Below are 18,867 nucleotides of genomic sequence, written 5' to 3' on the forward strand. Positions count from 1 at the left end.
AAATATAAAGATAATTTCATTGTGAATATAAAATAAATAATATAATGGTTTGTTTGTACTTATAGAAAACATATGTGTATATATATATATATATATATATATATTATTTTATAAATATAATGGGACCATATACCATATGATTTTTAAAAATATATTATCTTATCGATTTGTGTCATATTTTGAACATGCTTAATTTATACCGGAGAAATTTTTTAATTTATGGTTTTTATTAATTTATAGAGTACTAGATTACAGAGTTTATATTGTATTTTAGTTCCGGATTTACAAAGACTAAACTTATCAAGAAAAATTGATAGTCGTAAAAATATATATTTTTTCCTTTTTACTTACATAAAGTTAGTGATATTTATTTAAATATTTTTTTCTACAATATTTTTGATAGAAAGTTAAATTAAGCGAAAAAATTCATAGAAATTTTAGTTGTATGGTATTTTTGAGTGGCTAAGAGATGTAGAAAAATAATTACACCCAGGACTGGCGTAATATTTTAATGGGATTTTCTACAAAAATGGTGTTTAGAATTTAGGTTTTATGTTAGTATATTTTACTGAAATTTTTCTTTAAATTTTTTAGTGTAATGCATTTTAGCTTCTTTAATAAGTGAAATATCTATAAAATATTTTGTGGACACTTCTTCAAGTCTTTTAAATTTAAATTTTCATTTTCTCTAAACATATATATGGTGTGTATGTGTATATATAAAAATTGGAATATTGGAGTCATGACACAGAGTTGAGCCTCGACCGTCACACTGCATATCCGTCTACGTTCTGAGCCAGTCGTGTCTATGCTTGAGGCAATTTTATCCTCGATCCTTTTTTTTCTAACTTGAAATTTACTAAATCTTTCGTAAAGAAATATATTAGTGGATTACAAAAGCCGGCAGAAAAGAGTAATCTCATATAAAGCAACATCCCAAAAGAAGGAGACAAAAGTTAAAAATAAAATAAAATAAAACGAGAAATAAATATTAGAGAGCCACGTGTACCAAAACTGGAACTGATGGATTGATCATAACTCACAGACACTCTTGAGAAACATGAAACCGAAGATAACCAAAGAACCAATGAATTAAGCAAACTCAACCCTGAAGGATACACTAACATGATACATGTGCAACATCGGTAAAAGCATGTGCGAAGATAAACTTACATCAATACCAGAGACCGTTGCAAAACGACACTAAGGTAGAACCAAGTCAAAACCAAACACCAAGGCTAATGGACCCACGAACTTGAAACGCTAAAAGAAAAAAAACCGATGATGATTTACAAGTCTTACACACGGACACTCGTTAGGCAGAATAGCGATCTACAAAGGTAAAACTGGCCACCTCCTCTCAAGAGAAGACTTGTAAATCAAACACACTGTTTCGTCTTGAAACACTCACCCAATCCATGGTGGATAAAAGAGAGGTCTAGTAGATACCTCTACCCGTATTTTTTGAATGTCCACCAGAGGTACAAATCTGGACCCTCTCACAAGTTCCATAAAACCAAATACTTTTCTTTTTTCAATCATTTTTTGCAAGCATGAATTACTTGTACTGGAGGGTTTCTTCGCACATGACTGATCATCAATTTGCATGGATATTATGGTTTATTTGGAAAGGAAGAAACAATAAGTTTTCAGCAATATAGATATGGATCCAAGAGATACTCTTTAATTGGCAAAGACCGAGTCTTTGATTTGGGTTGAGGCACAAGATTCGATCACTTAGAGGGTTACCCAATCTACAGATCTGGAGGCGATAAGTTTACCTCGCATACCAGGAATATGGTGTTTTACGGATGGGTCATGGAGAGAACAAGATAATTATTAGGGACAAGGCTGGTATACTAAACTTGAAGGCTTTGATGGACTGATGGGGGAAAGGAACACGAGGGCCAGTCTCTCACAACTTCATTCGGAAGTAGAAGTACTCATCTGGGCAATGGAATGTATGAGAAATTTACGACAGTACCACGTCACGTTTGCAACAATTTACGGAAGATATCAAGATCTTAAAAGAGAGTTTTACACACTCAGAGCTCATTCATATACCCCGAATGAAGAATACAAGGGCGGACAATCTTGCACGCAATGCTATGCATCAACCGTCGTTTATCATTCATATGGATGTAGAGATAGAAGTTTGGTTTGCAAAGTCTTAGTTGAGCATGTTTGTGTTGATTCCAAAAAAAAAAAGGAAAACTATATAAAAATGCTTGGTGAGTTACAAAATACTAATTTATTCCTAAATAATATATCTAGTTCATCTCATATCATGTTTTCATTTCTTCATATGAAGACTAATCTAATACTAAATAAAAAGTTGAAAAATTCAGGACTAAATTTTAAATTATGACAACCAACGAGATTGAGCTAGTGGTGCTTGAGGGATAACTTCAATACGGCGAATTCGCAGTTCGATTCTCGTTGGCCACCCGGACTGCTTTAAATGGTAAAAATATGTGGCTGCTACGGGCTTCGTGGGATTAGTCGTCTGGCCTCGGTTCCCAAATCCCTACAGTTATGAAAAAAATAATTAAATTATGACTTTATGACAAACATGACAAAACTAACCAAATTAATTTTCTTAGTTTTTGGTTATCATTATGTTCTGAATTCATAATTGATCAGCGATCTTTCAAAACATTACTGAATAGTAAATAAAAGTTAACAATTCATGACTAAATTTAAAAATTATGACTATCACTTGATCTGAACCAAACATGACAAAACTAACCAAATATTGTTTTCTCAGTTTTTGGTTATCATTATGTTCTGAATTCATAATTTATCAGCGATCTTTCAACTAAGACTAATCTAACCCTAAATAAAGAGTTCAAAAATTTAGAACTAAATTTTAAAATTATGACATCATTGATCTGAACAAAACATGACAAAACTAACCAGATTAATTTTCTTAGATTTTGGTTATCATTATGTTCTGAATTCATAACTGATCGGCGGTCTTTTAAAACATTACCGGTTCAGTTTTTGGTTATTAGTATGTTCTGAATTCTTAATTGATCATCGATCTTTGAAAACATTACTGGTTCAGTTCACCTTGAGTGCAAAGGTGTGAGGCTTGATCTTGTGCTTCTTGCCACTATCGAACTTTCAAAACCTTCAAGTGTAATATATCGTCCATGTCCCAAGAATTGTCTGTTTTCTTTCCATGACACATACGTAAAGCACCATCTGCCTATTCTTTTTTTTTTTTTTAATATATATATATTTATTTATTAAACTCTAAACACCATAAATCAGATCGGTTACAAACCCGCTTTGAACAAAAGTTTCCAATCTGTGATGCTGACGTTTTTGCTTCGTTCTAGAGTGTTTCTGCTAATTGGAGTGTGTTTAGTGGATCTCTATCAATATTGTTATATAGTTTAGCATTTTGGTCATTCTAGTTACACCATAAAGTCTATGCGCGCAGAATAGATTACTAAAAATTTAAAGCTTACAAAAAAAAAAAACATTAACCAAGTATTATTAGTTAATTATTTTGTAAATATTCTTAACCATGCAACACCACTAAAAGGAGATGCTTTAATAGCAGAAGCGATAATGGAGTTTGCGTTGAAGAGGTTAATATCATCGAGAATGGTTGATCATGTTTTAAGATGTACATTTTATCAAAAAAATTTTACGATGTACATATGCTAGTTTTACCACACAAAAAGTGTACGTATGCTATAGTTTCAGTTGACATGCGTTAGAAAACAATAAGGGGCATGCAACGAATGGGTGGGTATACATGAATATCTCCTCGATCGGTAACGAACACAGTACAACTCATGTAGCTATGTTTTATGGGTTAATTTGATGAATGACAATATTGGGGAAAATATTAGATTTGTAGTAAGAGGGTAGAGAAAGATAAGAAGAAAAAAGAAGAGAAAGATGGTGATATGATTACTTGGTGAAATATAGTTTTTTTTTGGTTATAGGATCAAATTTCCTATGTTTTATTTAGTATGAAAGATGAATTTTTTAACAAATATTTTATGAAGAATCAAAGCAGTTATATTTCAAACTGGAGTACAAGTTAAACGTCTTATCCGCCTATAACAAATTTTTTTGAATTACCAGGAGGTCAGGGCTGAAGCCCTAATCTCTCCAGGTTCGAAACCACAACATATAATATTAGTTTCGTCCCGGCGGTTATTCGAACTCGGAACCTCTGACATAATGGTCAGGGTCCTTTCCAGTTGAGCTAATGACATTTGGTCGCCTACAACAATTTTGCGGAAAAGACAGAAACTATGATGATATCTTAGTATGGCATGCTAAACTTGGTCATAAAATCCTTTGAAACTACTTCACCATCAAGTATTATTGACTTAGGTTTGGCGTTCAGATATTCAATTCGAATTCAGGTCGCTTCCATCTGGTTCAGATCTTTAGGGTTTCAGCGTATCATGTTTTACAAAATTTTGGTTTGGTTTCAGGTTGGTTCATATTCATTCTGTATTGATTCAATTCCAAATATTATATATCTATAAATACCCGGAAAAATTAAGGTATCATTTGGCTCGGATATGTGTCAATTTTTTTATCAAAAATCTGTCGACATCTAAAGTTTTTGCTACTGGAAAATGTCAAAAAAAGAACGAAGATTTTTAAAAAATCATTACACCTACATCAAAAATTAGAAAAGAGAACACACAGAGTCATTGTCTTGGACATTTTTTTCATGTTGTTTTGGATAGGTTTTACTGGGCCGGATCTATCCGGACATGTTCTTATCGGGTTTGGTTCTTTTGAATAGACAATTTTTGGATCTATACATGTATCCGAAGAATTCCATTCGGTTTCAGTTCAGATTTTTTAGGGTTGCTTCCGGTTCGGATTTCCAAGTCTGGGTAAAACACCTAAGCCTATCTAGACTTCTACATGTTTGATATTCGCGCATGAGATTTTTCACCTAGTGCTTGGATCCACAGACGAGAACAATCCTAAGCAATAAGTAAGCTACTTTTTAGACTAAATGTATGTCTCTTATAAATAAGGACACTGAAAATATCAACAATATTCTATGTTTTAATTTGTTAGGTTTTTATAATTTGTATAATCCTGTTAGCCATCTCCAATGTTTGATCTGTTTTCGATCTTAATGGGTCTCCTAACATTATATCATCTATATATATTCCTACGTAAGTCGAGGTTATTTAGAATTCATTGACGAAAAAAAGCAAATAACTGAAATTTAAAACTTTTTTAAAAAATCATGACCGCTACAAAACATGGAGACAGAAGAACATTGATAAATTCACAATTGGTGTCCTTTAAATGCCAAAATATTCTAACTTGAGGGTGTTTCGTTTCCTGCATATGCAAAACGTTTTGTATAATTTTTTTACTTTCAAAGTTGCTTTAACGAAAAATATTTAAAAAACAACCCCGCTCTTTTTAAAATAGACAAGTTAAGCATATAAAAAATTTCCGCGTAATGAAAAGTGACGGATATCTGGCTATAAATAGCGGAGTAGAGAACATCTCTTAACATATCAAGTACAATTTGTATTCATATCACTCTCTACATCCTTTGTTTTAGAAAGCACGTCTCAAGGTCCGCGCCTAGAAACTAATCATTCCAATCTCTTTATTTTCAATATAAAATATTATATCAATGACTCTACTTCTATTTTTGAATGAATTTACACATGTTTTTGGTAAAGTTTTATAACTTTTCTTGTATTTTCTTTCTAAATTGTTTTTTTTTCTAGGAACGAAAAGAAATGTCGACCGAGTCGTATGAAGATGCCCTTGAAAGATTAGGAGAGCTTCTCAGGTACACACACACTTTCTTTCTTTCCAAAAGCAGATGAGACATCTTGGACTTTGCGGGTTTTAGAATTATCATCAAAACCGTAGATCATTTCCTCCATTTATTGTACCTTGACCCATAAAAAAGTGCGTATGTCATCTAAAATGTGTAATATGAAAAGGTGAATTAATTTGCAGTTGTAAATCGGATCTCGGGAAAGTGACAGCGACAAAGATTAAGAAGCTATTTGATGAGCTAGAGGAACATAAATCCAACAAGTCATCAGATGCTGTACAACGAATCCAATCCGGATATATCCATTTCAAGACACACAAATATTTGTACGTTTTATTCCTAATTCCGTATGGAACGAACCGTCCAATTTAATATCAAACATATATATTCCACATCCAAAAATGCAAAAACATACAAATTACCATGCAATACTCCGAGTTTTTCTACAACAATGGTTTATATCGATTTAGTCCCACCAGTTTGGCTAACTAAAGCATTTTAGACAAATTATTATATGTTGGCAAAAAAGACCACCTTTTTTCCTACACATAAGAGCATGATTATCGGGTGAAACCCATTTTGGGTTTCTAAATTTTTTTTTTTTTTTAATCTGATTAAAAAAAAATTAAAACGGAACCAATCGCGGGCCGCCACATGTCGTGGGACCCGCAAAATAGTGTAAGAAACTGGCCAAGTGCGATCCGTAATTGGCGACGTTGGTGACCGTTTTGTAAAGAAAACATGGGGTCCACACACTGATTTCATGCAGAAACCCATTTTGGGTTCCGCGATAATCATGCTCTAATACTAGTGCTTATAAATACTTTTATATTTTAATCTAGTTACCTAATCAAAAGGGTATAAGACGGAATGAGTGTTTTTTAAGAGTTATTTTTGGGCTCACCAGCCAATAGGATTTTATTATTTCAAATTCGATATCTTTTAATAAAAGGAAACAAAATATTATAAAGTTATATTATGTTTTTAAAATAAAAAAGTAAAAAAAAAATAGCAGCTACAGGAAAAAGAATTAAAAAAATCTTTTTAACGTCGTCAGCAAAACACTAAACCCTAAATCCTAATCTCTAAACCCTAAACCCTTGGGTAAACTTAATCCCTTGGATAAACCTTAAACCTTTGGGTAAACTCTAAACCCTTGGGTAAACCCTAAACCCTTGGATAAATCCTAAACTCTAAATAAAAACACTAAACCCTAAAACTCTAAACCATAAATCATAAACCCTAACCCCTTGAGTGTTTTAGTGTTTAGTGATTTTGATTTAGAGTTTAAGATTTATCCTACAGTTTAAGATTTATCCTAGAGTTTAGGGTTTACTCAAGGGTTTAGGGTTTAGGATTTAGGGTTTAGGGATTAGGATTTAGGGTTTAATGTTTTGCTGACGACGTTAAAAATATTTTTTTTTTTGTAATTTCTACTACTTTTTATTTATTTCTTTTTACCTTTTAATTTTAAAAAGATAATATAATTTGACAATATTTTGTTTTTTTTTTTTCTTTTTTTAAAAGATATCGAATATGAAATAACACAATCCTATTGGTTGGTGAACCCAAAAATAAGTCTTTCTTTAAGTTATGGATGATTTTATTGTGTATTGGTTAAATAAAGATTGCTCATTATATGGTTGTTTCATCCATTTCCAGGAAGAAACCTTCGTTGTACAATGCACTTGCCAAGAGCCAAAACCCCAAGGTTTTAAATTTTGCTGATCTAAGTTATTAATATTATTATTTTTCCTCCTTTGGTGGTTTCCTTTTATCGTTTCATCTTTCTCTAATCAGCCAAAAATAGTATGAAACAGAAGAAAATGATTAGTCCAGCAATTATAATAGTGCCTCTATGGGCAAGCTACTAAGACCATGATTATCGGGTGAAACCCAAAATGAGTTTGTAAAAAAAATTTTCTGTCTTATCTGATTTATAAAAAAAAAAAAAAACACGTGTCGTGGGGTCCGCAAAACATGACAAGGATCATTCAAACATCGATCTTTAACTGGCGCTTATGGTTACCAATTTTTATGTTTTTGTGGTCCCCTCTAAAAAACTGCTAAAAGCCCCCAATGCACATGCCTTAATAAAACTAAAAACCCTAAAAATTAGAAAGGAGGGTTAAGAGTGCATGCTTGATTGATATCCTCTTACAAATGTAAACTTTGTTTTGCAGTTTCTGGTGTTTGCTTGTTCGGATTCCCGAGTTAGCCCTTCTCACATCTTGAACTTCCAACCTGGGGAAGCCTTTGAAATTAGAAACATTGCAAACATGGTTCCGCTTTTTGACAAGGTTCGTCAAATTTTTTTCATGTCATTCTAATTATCTTCAAACCAACGTCACAAGTTGTCGTTAGTGGTTAAATAACATATGCATTGTCTCTTTGGAAACTTGCAGACACAACACTCTGGTGCTGGTGCGGCCATGGAATATCCAATTACAAAACTAAACGTACGTAATAATTAATTAATGACCCTATTCGATAGCATTGCTTCTTAGAGATATTTGTCTTGTCTTGCTCTTTTTGATCGTACATGGTCGCCATAAGATACTTAGTGAAAACAAGACATGACCTAGTTTAAACCCTAAGATATATATAATGTAATGTTTTGTCATTATCAGGTGGAGAACATTCTGGTGATTGGTCACAGCCGTTGTGGTGGAATAAAGGCACTCATGTCCATTGAAGATGATGCAGCTCCCAATAAGAGGTAACTAATCTCAATACGCTAATTTAATCAAATATTCATTACGTGTTCATGATCAAGAATGAGACGGTTTCTTGAGAGATTGGTTCACTAACTTCATTGAAATTCTTTGAAATGGCAGCGTCTTCATAGAAAACTGGGTCAAGATCGGTACATCAGCCAAGAACAAGATTAAGGAGGAGTTTAAAGACCTGAGCTTCGAAGAACAGTGCACCCATTGTGAAAAGGTATGTAATAAAAAATAAAAATACACATTGTCTCTGTTTCCTGTCTTGGGTTGGGTTTGTAACTGAGATTGCCTTGGGTTTTAAGGAAGCGGTAAACGTTACATTGGGGAATCTGTTGTCTTACCCATTCGTGAGAGAAAGAGTGGAGAAGGGAAAGCTTGCCTTAAGAGGAGCTCACTATGATTTCGTGGATGGGACGTTTGAACTCTGGGAACTCGACGTCAAGACCACCCCTGCCTTTGCCTTTTCTTAAGATATTACTCCTTACCTTTTCTCTATGTTGCTTCTAAGTGTGTTGTTACCATGTAACTTGCTTCTGATTCTTGTTTATGTCTATTTGTTTATGTTTCTGTGTGAAAAGAAATGAATAAGCTATAAAAAGCATAAGTTGTGTTCCAAAAAAAAAAAAAGCTATAGAAAGCATTATTTTAGTTTACAGTTTATTTAAGTTTATGACTCCAATTCCAAACACTATACAACGAGTCGATGAATCAAACAACAATCATTAATCTCTGCCTCTTAGATTACAAATGAACAAGACCTGATGAAATCAAAAGACTCCCTCCTCCTCTGGCGACGTTTAAGGCTAAAACCTTCTATATCACCGCCAGAGAACCGAATAAATTACGATGTACGAAATATCTGCTTAAGATTTAGGATAATCAGCTTCTGCTTTTGTTATATGGGTCTTGTTACCGGATAACTTTTTTTTACTGTGTTTATTATTTTTTCATTGTTAGCCTACTTAGATCATTTCAATTGTATTTTGCTATTTTTCTCTAAAATAAAACAAATTCTATAATAGAGACTGAGTTTATTCTATTGTATTTTTTCTAAAATGTCATTTTTCAAAATATAGAAAAAGTTAAAGATTGTTATTTCTTCTTCTAAATATAGAGGAAAATAGCAAATTTTATTTTTGAGGAATAAATAGAGGTTGCTTGGAGTAATTTTACATCTAAATGTTATTATAAAGCCAAATATAGAGATGGGTTATAAAGTTCATTCTCGTTGAATAATGGTGTGAAATATATATATTTTTTTCTTTTGGATTCCAGACCTAAATTTTGTATCTATTCCTTTTTCATAGAGTTATCTTTTTTAATTTTAATATATTTACTTGTATAGTTTTTCTAAGATGCCGCCCATCAAATTTTGTCATTTATGTAACTTAACTATTTCCATTTACATTTCAAATATTGCAATCTATATATTTGTTATAGAATTTTTAGTATTGAAGTTAATATGAGCTCATTTTTGTAAATTTTATATTAGAGATTTAACATTTTTAAAAAATAAATAACGTTAAGAATAAAAATGTTATTGATTAAAATTTTGAAGGGTATATTTTAATATTTTTAAGTGTCGATGTAGATATAAAAATATTTAATTCTATTTATTGATTAGAATAATTTTTTGATTAACCATATATGATTAGAATACTTATTTCATTTCTATATTTAAATTAGAACCTATGTTTTTATGGGTAAATATATCCGTCCTAATTATTTATATACTAGGTGCTTCGCTCGCGCATGTAAGCATAATAATTTTATAATTATTTATTAATACATTTATTACTAACTAAAAGACTATAATGATAAATTATTATTTATTTTTAGTTTGAAAGTTATACCGCATTATAAATTTTTTGAACATTTATTTGTACACTATGTTCAATATTAATAATAGATCTTAAAAATCAATCAACATTCTCTTTTCAATTATATAAAATTAAAAATTATACTTGATTAATATTTAATTATTTGTTCTCTGTTTTTGAATTTTTAAATTTTTATTTAAATATATTTTCGGATAATAACACAATATATATATCCCTGTTCTAAAAATCGGCCGTCTAGCTAGGCGCTGCACGTCACTCTTCCGCCCCGATTTATGCCAAATCGGTTTAAAAAATCGGATATCCGATTTTTTCCGCCTAGACCGCCTAAATGACCGCCTAGCCGCCTAAATGACCGCATAGCCGCCTAGGCGGCCGCCTAATCTATTTTTATTTTTATTTTTTATTTTTTTTATTTTTTTTATTTTTTATTTATTTTATTTTTAATAATATTTTTATTTTTTATTTGATCAAAAATTTTATAAATATCATTTATATTTATAATTTTGATGAAAAATACACTATATTAAGTTTATATATTCTATTTGTGTGTTTTATACAATCTTAAACATGAAAATGTATTAATGTTATACACAATTAAAGATTAACATGTTTTATAACACAGTAAACCATCTAAAAATTCCGCCCCGTATAATTTCCGATTAATCCCCGATTTTCTCTTTAGGCGCTAGGCCCAACCCGACCGCCCAACTAGCGCCTAGCGCATTCCCGAACAGGGATATATATATATATATTTATTTACTTTAAAATATATTTTAAATTTTTTGGATAATTCATATTATTATTAATTTTAATCACTTTTCTAATAAAATAAAAATTAAATTCTGTTTTTATTTGTTGATTAATTTATATATTTTATTCATTAAGGGTATAAACGATATTAACTACTCTAACTTTTAACTTGAGAGTTTGGATGTAAAAAATCACTTTGCAAATAATAGTATATACATATAACAAATATTATTTTGAGTAAACCAGTTTGGTACTTACCAAAACTTGTGTTGCAGGAAAACTCCAAATATTCAATGTATTTGATTCTTCCATGGTGTCCATAAACCTGAAATAGAAGAAGAGTAGGCTTCACAGATGCTGCTTGGAACTCGACAAACCAAACTAGAGGTTGCGGATGGCTCTTCTTTAGTCCAGAGGGTTTAGCAATTTTACAAGGTTCTGCTTTTTTCAACACATCTCATCACCAATTATGGCTGAGGCTTAGGCTATTTGACCGGCTCTCACACATGCCTGAGAAATTGGTATCTCAGAAATCTGTATCAAATCAGATTGGCAGGCGCTCATCGAATCTCTCTCTCCTCGCATTGTCTTCCGGCAGATCTCTACGGAATCACTCAGAATTTTATCTTCATTTTTCATTGTTTCTTTCTTTGTTTTCTTTTCGTGCGCTCTAAATTTTATGGCTGATTCGTTGACGAAGGCATCCTTGTATTCAAACTACTCTACCCCATCCAACTAGTTTTGGCTCAGGGTTTGAGTCTTTTATAATATGTGGTGTTAGAAAAAAAAAGGAAGATGTATAAAAGGAATTTAAGCATTTAACAACAAATTGGGAAATACATATATAAAGATCCATAACATCCAAATATTTATTTTGACTGATCTTTATTCTCAGTATGTGCTATTGGAGAAGTATATTGAAGATTCAACGGCAACAATTAGGAAACCTGGTATTAGCACAAGTAAAAAACGCTACATCGCCAAAAATTAAATTACTAAGCAAAAATAAAAATAAAACATTATTTACATAAATTTATGTAAAATATTATATTATAAAACTTATAAATTATATGTTTTCTATTAAAAATTATAATTTATGAAAAAACTCAAATTTAGTTTAAAAGATAATTATTCATTTTGAAAGCACGAATTAAAATCTACGGATTAAAATCTAGTTTAAGAACTAAAGCAGTCAAACTAGACTACAAGTTAAATGTTTTATCCGCACTCATGTAGTTAAACTTGGTCATATTATCATATATTTTATATATATATATATATTTGTGTGTTACTATCCTTAAAGTCATGGTTGGATAATCAGAATTTTGTTGATTGGCTCCCGAAAGTGATGAAGGAAGAAACTGTGAAGATTATCAATCTACAAAGTCATGTAAGCTACAATTTGACAATTTCAACTCAAGATTCAACGCTTTGGGGGAGGATAGATCCATTGTGGTTTTATTGGTCCAACGCGAATATCCTCATATTCTGAGGTTTTCTACATTTCTTATTCGTTTATGATGTTTCAATGTCTCATAGTCCACGTAGAAATAATTTGTGAACGTGTACTATGATGTGAAGGTATATATATTATTGAAAAACCCTAATGACAGAAGAAGGCGATGGCGACGGCGATACCCAGCTGCGATCGATTAATCCAAAAACCGCAGAGGAGGTTTTGGCTTGCGGATCTCCTCTGGGCCTCGTGGCCGGATCAGCGGAGGAAAAGCTGAATGCTCTGCTCTCTCCAAAAGTTGCGATGGTAGAGGGAGGTCACGGGAAAGTTTCCTATTCTGATGTGTTGTTGGAAGGCTCCTCAGTTACAGAGGATTTCCCTGAGTTCGTGGTTAAGGATGGAGTTGCGGAGGTCAAGATCCCAGTCTCGTTAATGGAGGATGCGGAGCCACTGTGGCGGAGTTTCATTGTGGGTTACTTCATGAATGACGCCCTTCACATTGGCACGATTCATGCGACGGTGAATAGGATCTGGGCATCTCAAGAGAAGAAATCTAGAATTGACGTTCAGTTCATTGGTAAGACGACTGTTCTTTTCCAAATCGAGGATGCAGCGGTGAGAAACAGGATATTGAAAAGGAAGTTCTGGCATATTTCTGATGTGCCGCTGATGTTGGGGAATGGACACCAGAGACTGCTCGATCGCCTCCTGATCTCTCAGCAATGCCTTTGTAGGTGGATCTAATGAATGTTCCAGGTTATCTATACTCCAAAAAAGGATTAAGCTTCTTGTCAAGAACCTCTGGAAAGTTTATCAAACTGCACCCAAACACTGAGCACTTTGTGCGTATGGATGTTGCCCGTGTACTGGCCGAGGTTGATCTGACCAAGCCGCTACCTAACAAGATCAGTTTCAAGGGACGTGGAGGCGCAGATGTCATGGTCTCTATCAGTTACCCATGGCTCCCTCCTAGATGTACCTCATGCTCGAAGTGGGGACACTTGACAAAGGATTGTCAGATCGCAAAGATGGATAAAAATGTTGGCCAGGAGTTAGTGGTAAGTGTTGCAGGCTCAGTGAATGATGCAGTCGTGTTGGAAGGCTTCACGGCTAAGGACACAACATAGAAGTCATGCACTGAGATTGTAGCTAAACTAATGGAGGATCTGGAAGCAATGTCTGGAGAGACTAGCCTGGCTCGAGCCACAGTTCCTGTTGGTGTAGTTGCGCAAACCAAACCCCTTGAAACAACTCTTAACAGAAGTGAATGGTCTCTTGTCTCTTGCCAGAATAGTGGCTTGGTGATATTTTCTCCAAGGGCTCAGGAAGACAGCATCTGTGTCTCGCTAAATGGATTCCAGGCCCTTCAGGATAGTAGAGAGGAGTGTGAGTTTGTGGAAGATGAGGAAGATGAGGAAGATGAGGTGGAGGAAACCATGGAGTACTCAAAATCAGAAGCTATAGCACATGGTGAGGGCGTGGTAGTTGATGGATCGAGTAAGAAGAGTATTTCCTCAAACAGGCAGGGAACATCTCAGCGCAACAGGGGCAGAGGATCGAAACTGCTGATAGTAAACTCGAGGGATCTGGTACATGCAGTATCTCAGCATCAGAAGGGTCCAAAGCCAAGCCAAAAAGCTTCCTCCCGGAAGCACTGATGTCGTCAATCTTTGCATGGAACATGCGTGGGTTCAATAAGCCACGCAAACAAAGGTAGTAAGATATTGGGTGCGAGCGGCGAAGCTGTCTTTTGGCTGTTTACAAGAGACAAGAGTGAAGGAGGAAAATTTTAAGAAGATTTTTGATGCTACGTTTCCTGGTTGGAGCTGTCTAAACAACTACTCTAACCATAGGCTTTGCAGGATATGGGTTTGTTGGTCAGACGATGTGGAGGTATGTCCGGTTTCGGTGAGTGCGCAAATGATCACTGTTTGGGTGCGATACAAGGCATCTCGTGACACGTTCCTCAGCTCTTTCATCTATGCATCCAACTGTATGATTGAAAGAAGGGAATTATGGAGTGAAATAGAAGCTATTGCGGGATCAGTGGCGGGCACAAACAACTCTTGGATCATCCAAGGTGATTTTAATGTTGCTCTCTCAGCGCAGGAGCATTCCCGGGCTGTAGAATCTGCAATGGACAGGATTTCGATGAGGGATTTTCAGAATGTGGTTTATAAGTGTGATATGATGGACTTGGCGCAGGTTGGACCTTCTTTCACCTGGTCAAACAGTCAAGAAGCAAACCCTATCAGTAAGAAGTTGGATCCGGTCATGGTTAACAATTGCTGGATCAATGAATTCCCAAACTCCTTCGTCACTTTCGAGGCAGGGGGTGTTTCAGATCATCTTCGAATGCATATTCAGCTCCGAGCTGCAATTCAGGGGAACTTGAAACCATTCAAATTTTTTAACCACACTGCCTCTCGCCCGAGGTTCCTCGAAGTGGTTGCTATGGTCTGGAACAAAACAGAGGCTCTGTTTCATTCACGTTTTGCTCTTCGGAGGTTTCAGGATAAGCTTAAAGCTCTCAAGTCTGAGATGAGGGGCCTAAATAGGGACATGTTTGGGGACTTACCAGGTCGGGTTAAGCTTGCTTACGACGACCTATGCATGAAGCAAACAGAGGCAATGCAGAACCCCCAAGCCTCGACATTTGAAGAAGCTTCTGATGCTTGGGAGCACTGGCACCATGTTTCGGGAATTGAGGAGCAGTTTTATTACTAGAAGTCTAGAGTCCAATGGATGGGGCTGGGAGACAGAAACTCTCAGTTTTTTCACGAAGTTACTCAAAGTCGCAATATCTGAAATACTATAAGGAAGATAGTCTGCAGATGGTCGTATCCTCACCTCCCCACCAGATATCAAGCGTGAAGCTGCATCTCATTTTGACAACTTCCTGAATGCTCCGCAGAGTGCCCAGGCGGTACTTCCTGACGTCCTTCAGGGCCTGATAGACTACAGGTGTTCCCCTGCAGACGCTGTCAACCTTACGAGGCCGGTTGAGGCAGCAGAGATCACGGAAATTCTGTTTTCTATGCCTGCAAATAAAGCTCCTGGACCTGATGGATACCCAATGGAGTTCTACAAAGCCGCTTGGCCAGTGATAGGTAAAGATTTAATCACAGAGATACAATCCTTTTTCCTATTTGGGTTTATGCCGCACAGTATCAATGCTACGTTGTTGTCCCTTGTCCCAAAGACCACAGAGGCAGAAAAGATGACTGACTTCAGGCCCATCGCCTGCTGCAATGTGATATATGAAGTTATCTCAAAGATCATTGCGAAGAGACTTAAGGCCACTCTTCCTGAAGCCATCGAGCTAAATCAGCGTGCATTTGTATAGGGTAGGTTGCTTCTGGAGAACGTCCTATTGGCCACTGAGCTCGTCAAGGACTACCACAAAGATTCAGTTTCATCGCGATCTGCAATCAAGCTGGATATCTCTAAAGCTTTCGACACAGTGAGCTGGTCTCTTATTGAGGATACCTTGAGGGCTATGGAATACTCGGATATGTTTGTCAGCTGGATAATGAAATGTATAAGCACTGCAGCGTTCTCTGTCTCTGTTAATGGTGAGCTGGAGGGGTTTTTCATAAGCAGTAGAGGCATAAGGCAAGGCTGCTCATTATCCCCTTATCTCTACGTTATTGTTAGTAATGTGCTGTCAAAGCTCATCAATAAATCAGTGGTGGAGGGTCAAATTGGGTTCCATTCTCAGTGTCGGGAAGTTAACCTCTCTCACCTGAGTTTCGTAGATGATATAGTGGTGTTTACAGATGGATCGCCCGCCTCTCTCGTTGGGACGCTACAGGTGTTTGATGAGTTTGCTTCTATGTCTGGTTTGCGGATCAATGTGACAAAGTCTACTGTATCTGCAGCAGGGCGAGGGCGACGGGCTCTAGAAGAGGCTGCTACGATCTCGGGTCTCCCGGTTTTAACGCTTCCTATCAAGTATCTTGGTCTACCCCTCACTACCAAGATTATGACTAGGAATGATTATGAGCCATTGACCACGAAAATTAGGAATCACTGCTCTCATAGACTAGTAAAGCTCTCTCGTATGCTGGCCGGCTCCTGCTCATCAAGTCAGTCATAGCCAGCATCACTAACTTCTGGTGTGCTGCTTTCTGCTTGCCGCAAGCATGTATCAACGAGATTGAAAGCATGTGCTCTGCTTTCTTATGGAGTGGATCTCCAAATATTACATCTAGGGCGAAGATCGCATGGGAGGAGGTGTGTTGTCCTCGGGAGGAAGGATGTCTTCGCATTAGGAGAGTGAAAGATGTTAGCACAATGTTCATGCTAAAGCTCATCTGGCGTTTGTTCTCAAACACTGCTTCGCTTTGGGTTTCTTGGGTCAGACGTTATTTACTTCGAGATGCAGTACTATGGGATGTTAAGGATACATGGCTGGGCTCATGGGCTTGGCGCAAGCTCCTGAGAATTCGCAATATAGCAAAGTCTTTCGTACGTTGGGATATTGGAGATGGTAACACGGTGAGGTTTTGGACTGATTTGTGGCATCCAAGTGGAAGGCTTATTGATATTGATTGGGAATCTGGTACTCAAAAGATGGGCATTGGTCGTGATAGGAGGATCTCGGACCTTCTTGTCGGTGGAGCATGGAGGTTCAGAAGGTGTCGGGATCAACATCTTCAAAGTATGATCCATGATGTTATCGGATTTCCCATTACTCTATCCAGCGGGCATGACACTGTACTTTGGAAGCGTGGCGATGATGAGTTTGGTAATAAGTTCAGTGCATCTGAAACTTGGCACCAAATAAGAAGTTCGAGAAGCAGAGTTCATTGGAGCAAGATAGTATGGTTCTCAGAAGGAGTTCTGAGATATGCCTTCATCACTTGGCTTGCCATTCGTGATAGACTGTTGACAGGCCACCGTACAAGCCAATGGGGTCAACCGCAAAGATGTCTTTACTGTGGTGAGCCAGATGAGACGAGAGACCATCTCTTCTTTGCTCACCACAAGAAAACACTCCTAATTCCGACGGATCTTCCGACGGACACCAAGGTCGTCGGACATTTGCGACGGAATACTGACAAATTTCCGACCAAATCCAAAAAAATGAAGTCGTCGGAATTCCGTCGGCCATTTCCGACGGAATTCCGACGACATACGGTTCGTCGGAATTTTCCGACGACTTTTCGACGACATTCTGATAAAAAATGTAACCGTTGTAGTCGTCGGAAGTTCGTCGGTATATTCCGACGAAATTCCGACGACATTCCGATTAACAGCAAAGTCGTCGGAATTCCATCGGTATTTTCCGACGGAATTCCGACGAACCATGTGACCGTTGCCGACAAATACATATGACCGTTGTATAGCCGTTTGGGATTGGACAATTCCGACGGAATTCCGACGGACTTCTTTACATCCGTCGGAATTTCGTCGGAAAGTCGTCGGAGGTCCGTAAGCAATTTCCTATAAATACAACCCCTCCTCATTCAACTCATTCACACTTCATTCTCTCTTCATTCTCTTTAGTCATAACAATTCCGTGAAAATCATGTCTTCAGAAGTTTATTATCGTTCGTGGATGGATAAACCTCATTTGGATCCGAACACCAATTTGCTTACGGAAGAATACGTTCAAGGGATTGGAGAATTCATGAGGCTTGTTCAACAGCAACCGGATGCAAAAAGTGGTATGTTAAGATGTCCCTGCTCTTCTTGCAATAATAAAAAGGTTATAAAAGAATTTGATGTTTGGACTCATTTGTATATGAAAGGGTTTTCACGTAATTATAAAGTTTGGTACCTTCATGGGGAAACTGGTTATGAATATGGTAGTACTAGCGAACCTCAGCCTGTTAGTGAACCTCAGCCTGATATTAGGTTAGAAGAATCTAGAACGGATATAGATTATGGTGTAGGTACTGAGCAGATGGTACATGATCATTATAGAGGGGAAGAACCAAACCCCGAGTCTAGGAGATTTTTTGACATGTTGGATGCAGGAAAACAACCTTTGTATCAAAATTGTAGAGATGGTCATTCAGTCTTATCATCTGCAACTAGATTAATGGGTATTAAGACAGACTATAATTTGGCTGAAGAATGTATGGATGCGATTACTGATTTTGTCAAAGGTATTCTACCTGAGGATAACCTTGCACCGGGTTCATACTACGAGGTTCAGAAACTTGTTGCAGGTCTTCAACTACCGTATGAAGTGATAGATGTATGTATTGACAACTGCATGATCTACTAGAGAGCGGATGAGACACGGAATATATGCAAATTTTGTGGGAAACCTCGTTATCAGGACAC

General features: G+C 36.1%; 3 protein-coding genes across 3 annotated transcripts in view; all 3 read left to right on the forward strand.

Annotated features, from left to right (window-relative positions):
- Positions 1 to 5,531: 5,531 nt before the first annotated feature.
- LOC106299255 (beta carbonic anhydrase 3-like) lies at positions 5,532 to 9,004 on the forward strand. The gene is made up of 9 exons (XM_013735371.1): positions 5,532 to 5,584; positions 5,742 to 5,806; positions 5,980 to 6,123; positions 7,460 to 7,508; positions 7,981 to 8,097; positions 8,203 to 8,256; positions 8,428 to 8,516; positions 8,635 to 8,740; positions 8,826 to 9,004. Exons 2-9 carry the CDS (start codon positions 5,754 to 5,756, stop codon positions 8,991 to 8,993), a joined length of 780 nt encoding a protein of 259 aa, XP_013590825.1. The 5' UTR covers positions 5,532 to 5,584; positions 5,742 to 5,753; the 3' UTR covers positions 8,994 to 9,004.
- Positions 9,005 to 13,727: 4,723 nt separating this feature from the next.
- Positions 13,728 to 16,669, forward strand: LOC106297206. The gene is made up of 5 exons (XM_013733491.1): positions 13,728 to 14,051; positions 14,093 to 14,283; positions 14,424 to 15,264; positions 15,485 to 15,823; positions 15,917 to 16,669. Exons 1-5 carry the CDS (start codon positions 13,728 to 13,730, stop codon positions 16,667 to 16,669), a joined length of 2,448 nt encoding a protein of 815 aa, XP_013588945.1.
- A 68-nt stretch (positions 16,670 to 16,737) lies between these two features.
- LOC106297207 overlaps positions 16,738 to 18,867 on the forward strand; it is a 6,584-nt gene continuing 4,454 nt past the window's right edge. Inside the window, exon 1 of the mRNA XM_013733492.1 lies at positions 16,738 to 17,289. Within this exon, the coding sequence (XP_013588946.1) occupies positions 16,738 to 17,289 (552 nt within the window). The remainder of the gene's footprint in view (positions 17,290 to 18,867) is intronic.

Source organism: Brassica oleracea, chromosome C6 (genome assembly GCF_000695525.1).
Source record: "Brassica oleracea var. oleracea cultivar TO1000 chromosome C6, BOL, whole genome shotgun sequence".
NCBI lineage: Eukaryota > Viridiplantae > Streptophyta > Magnoliopsida > Brassicales > Brassicaceae > Brassica > Brassica oleracea.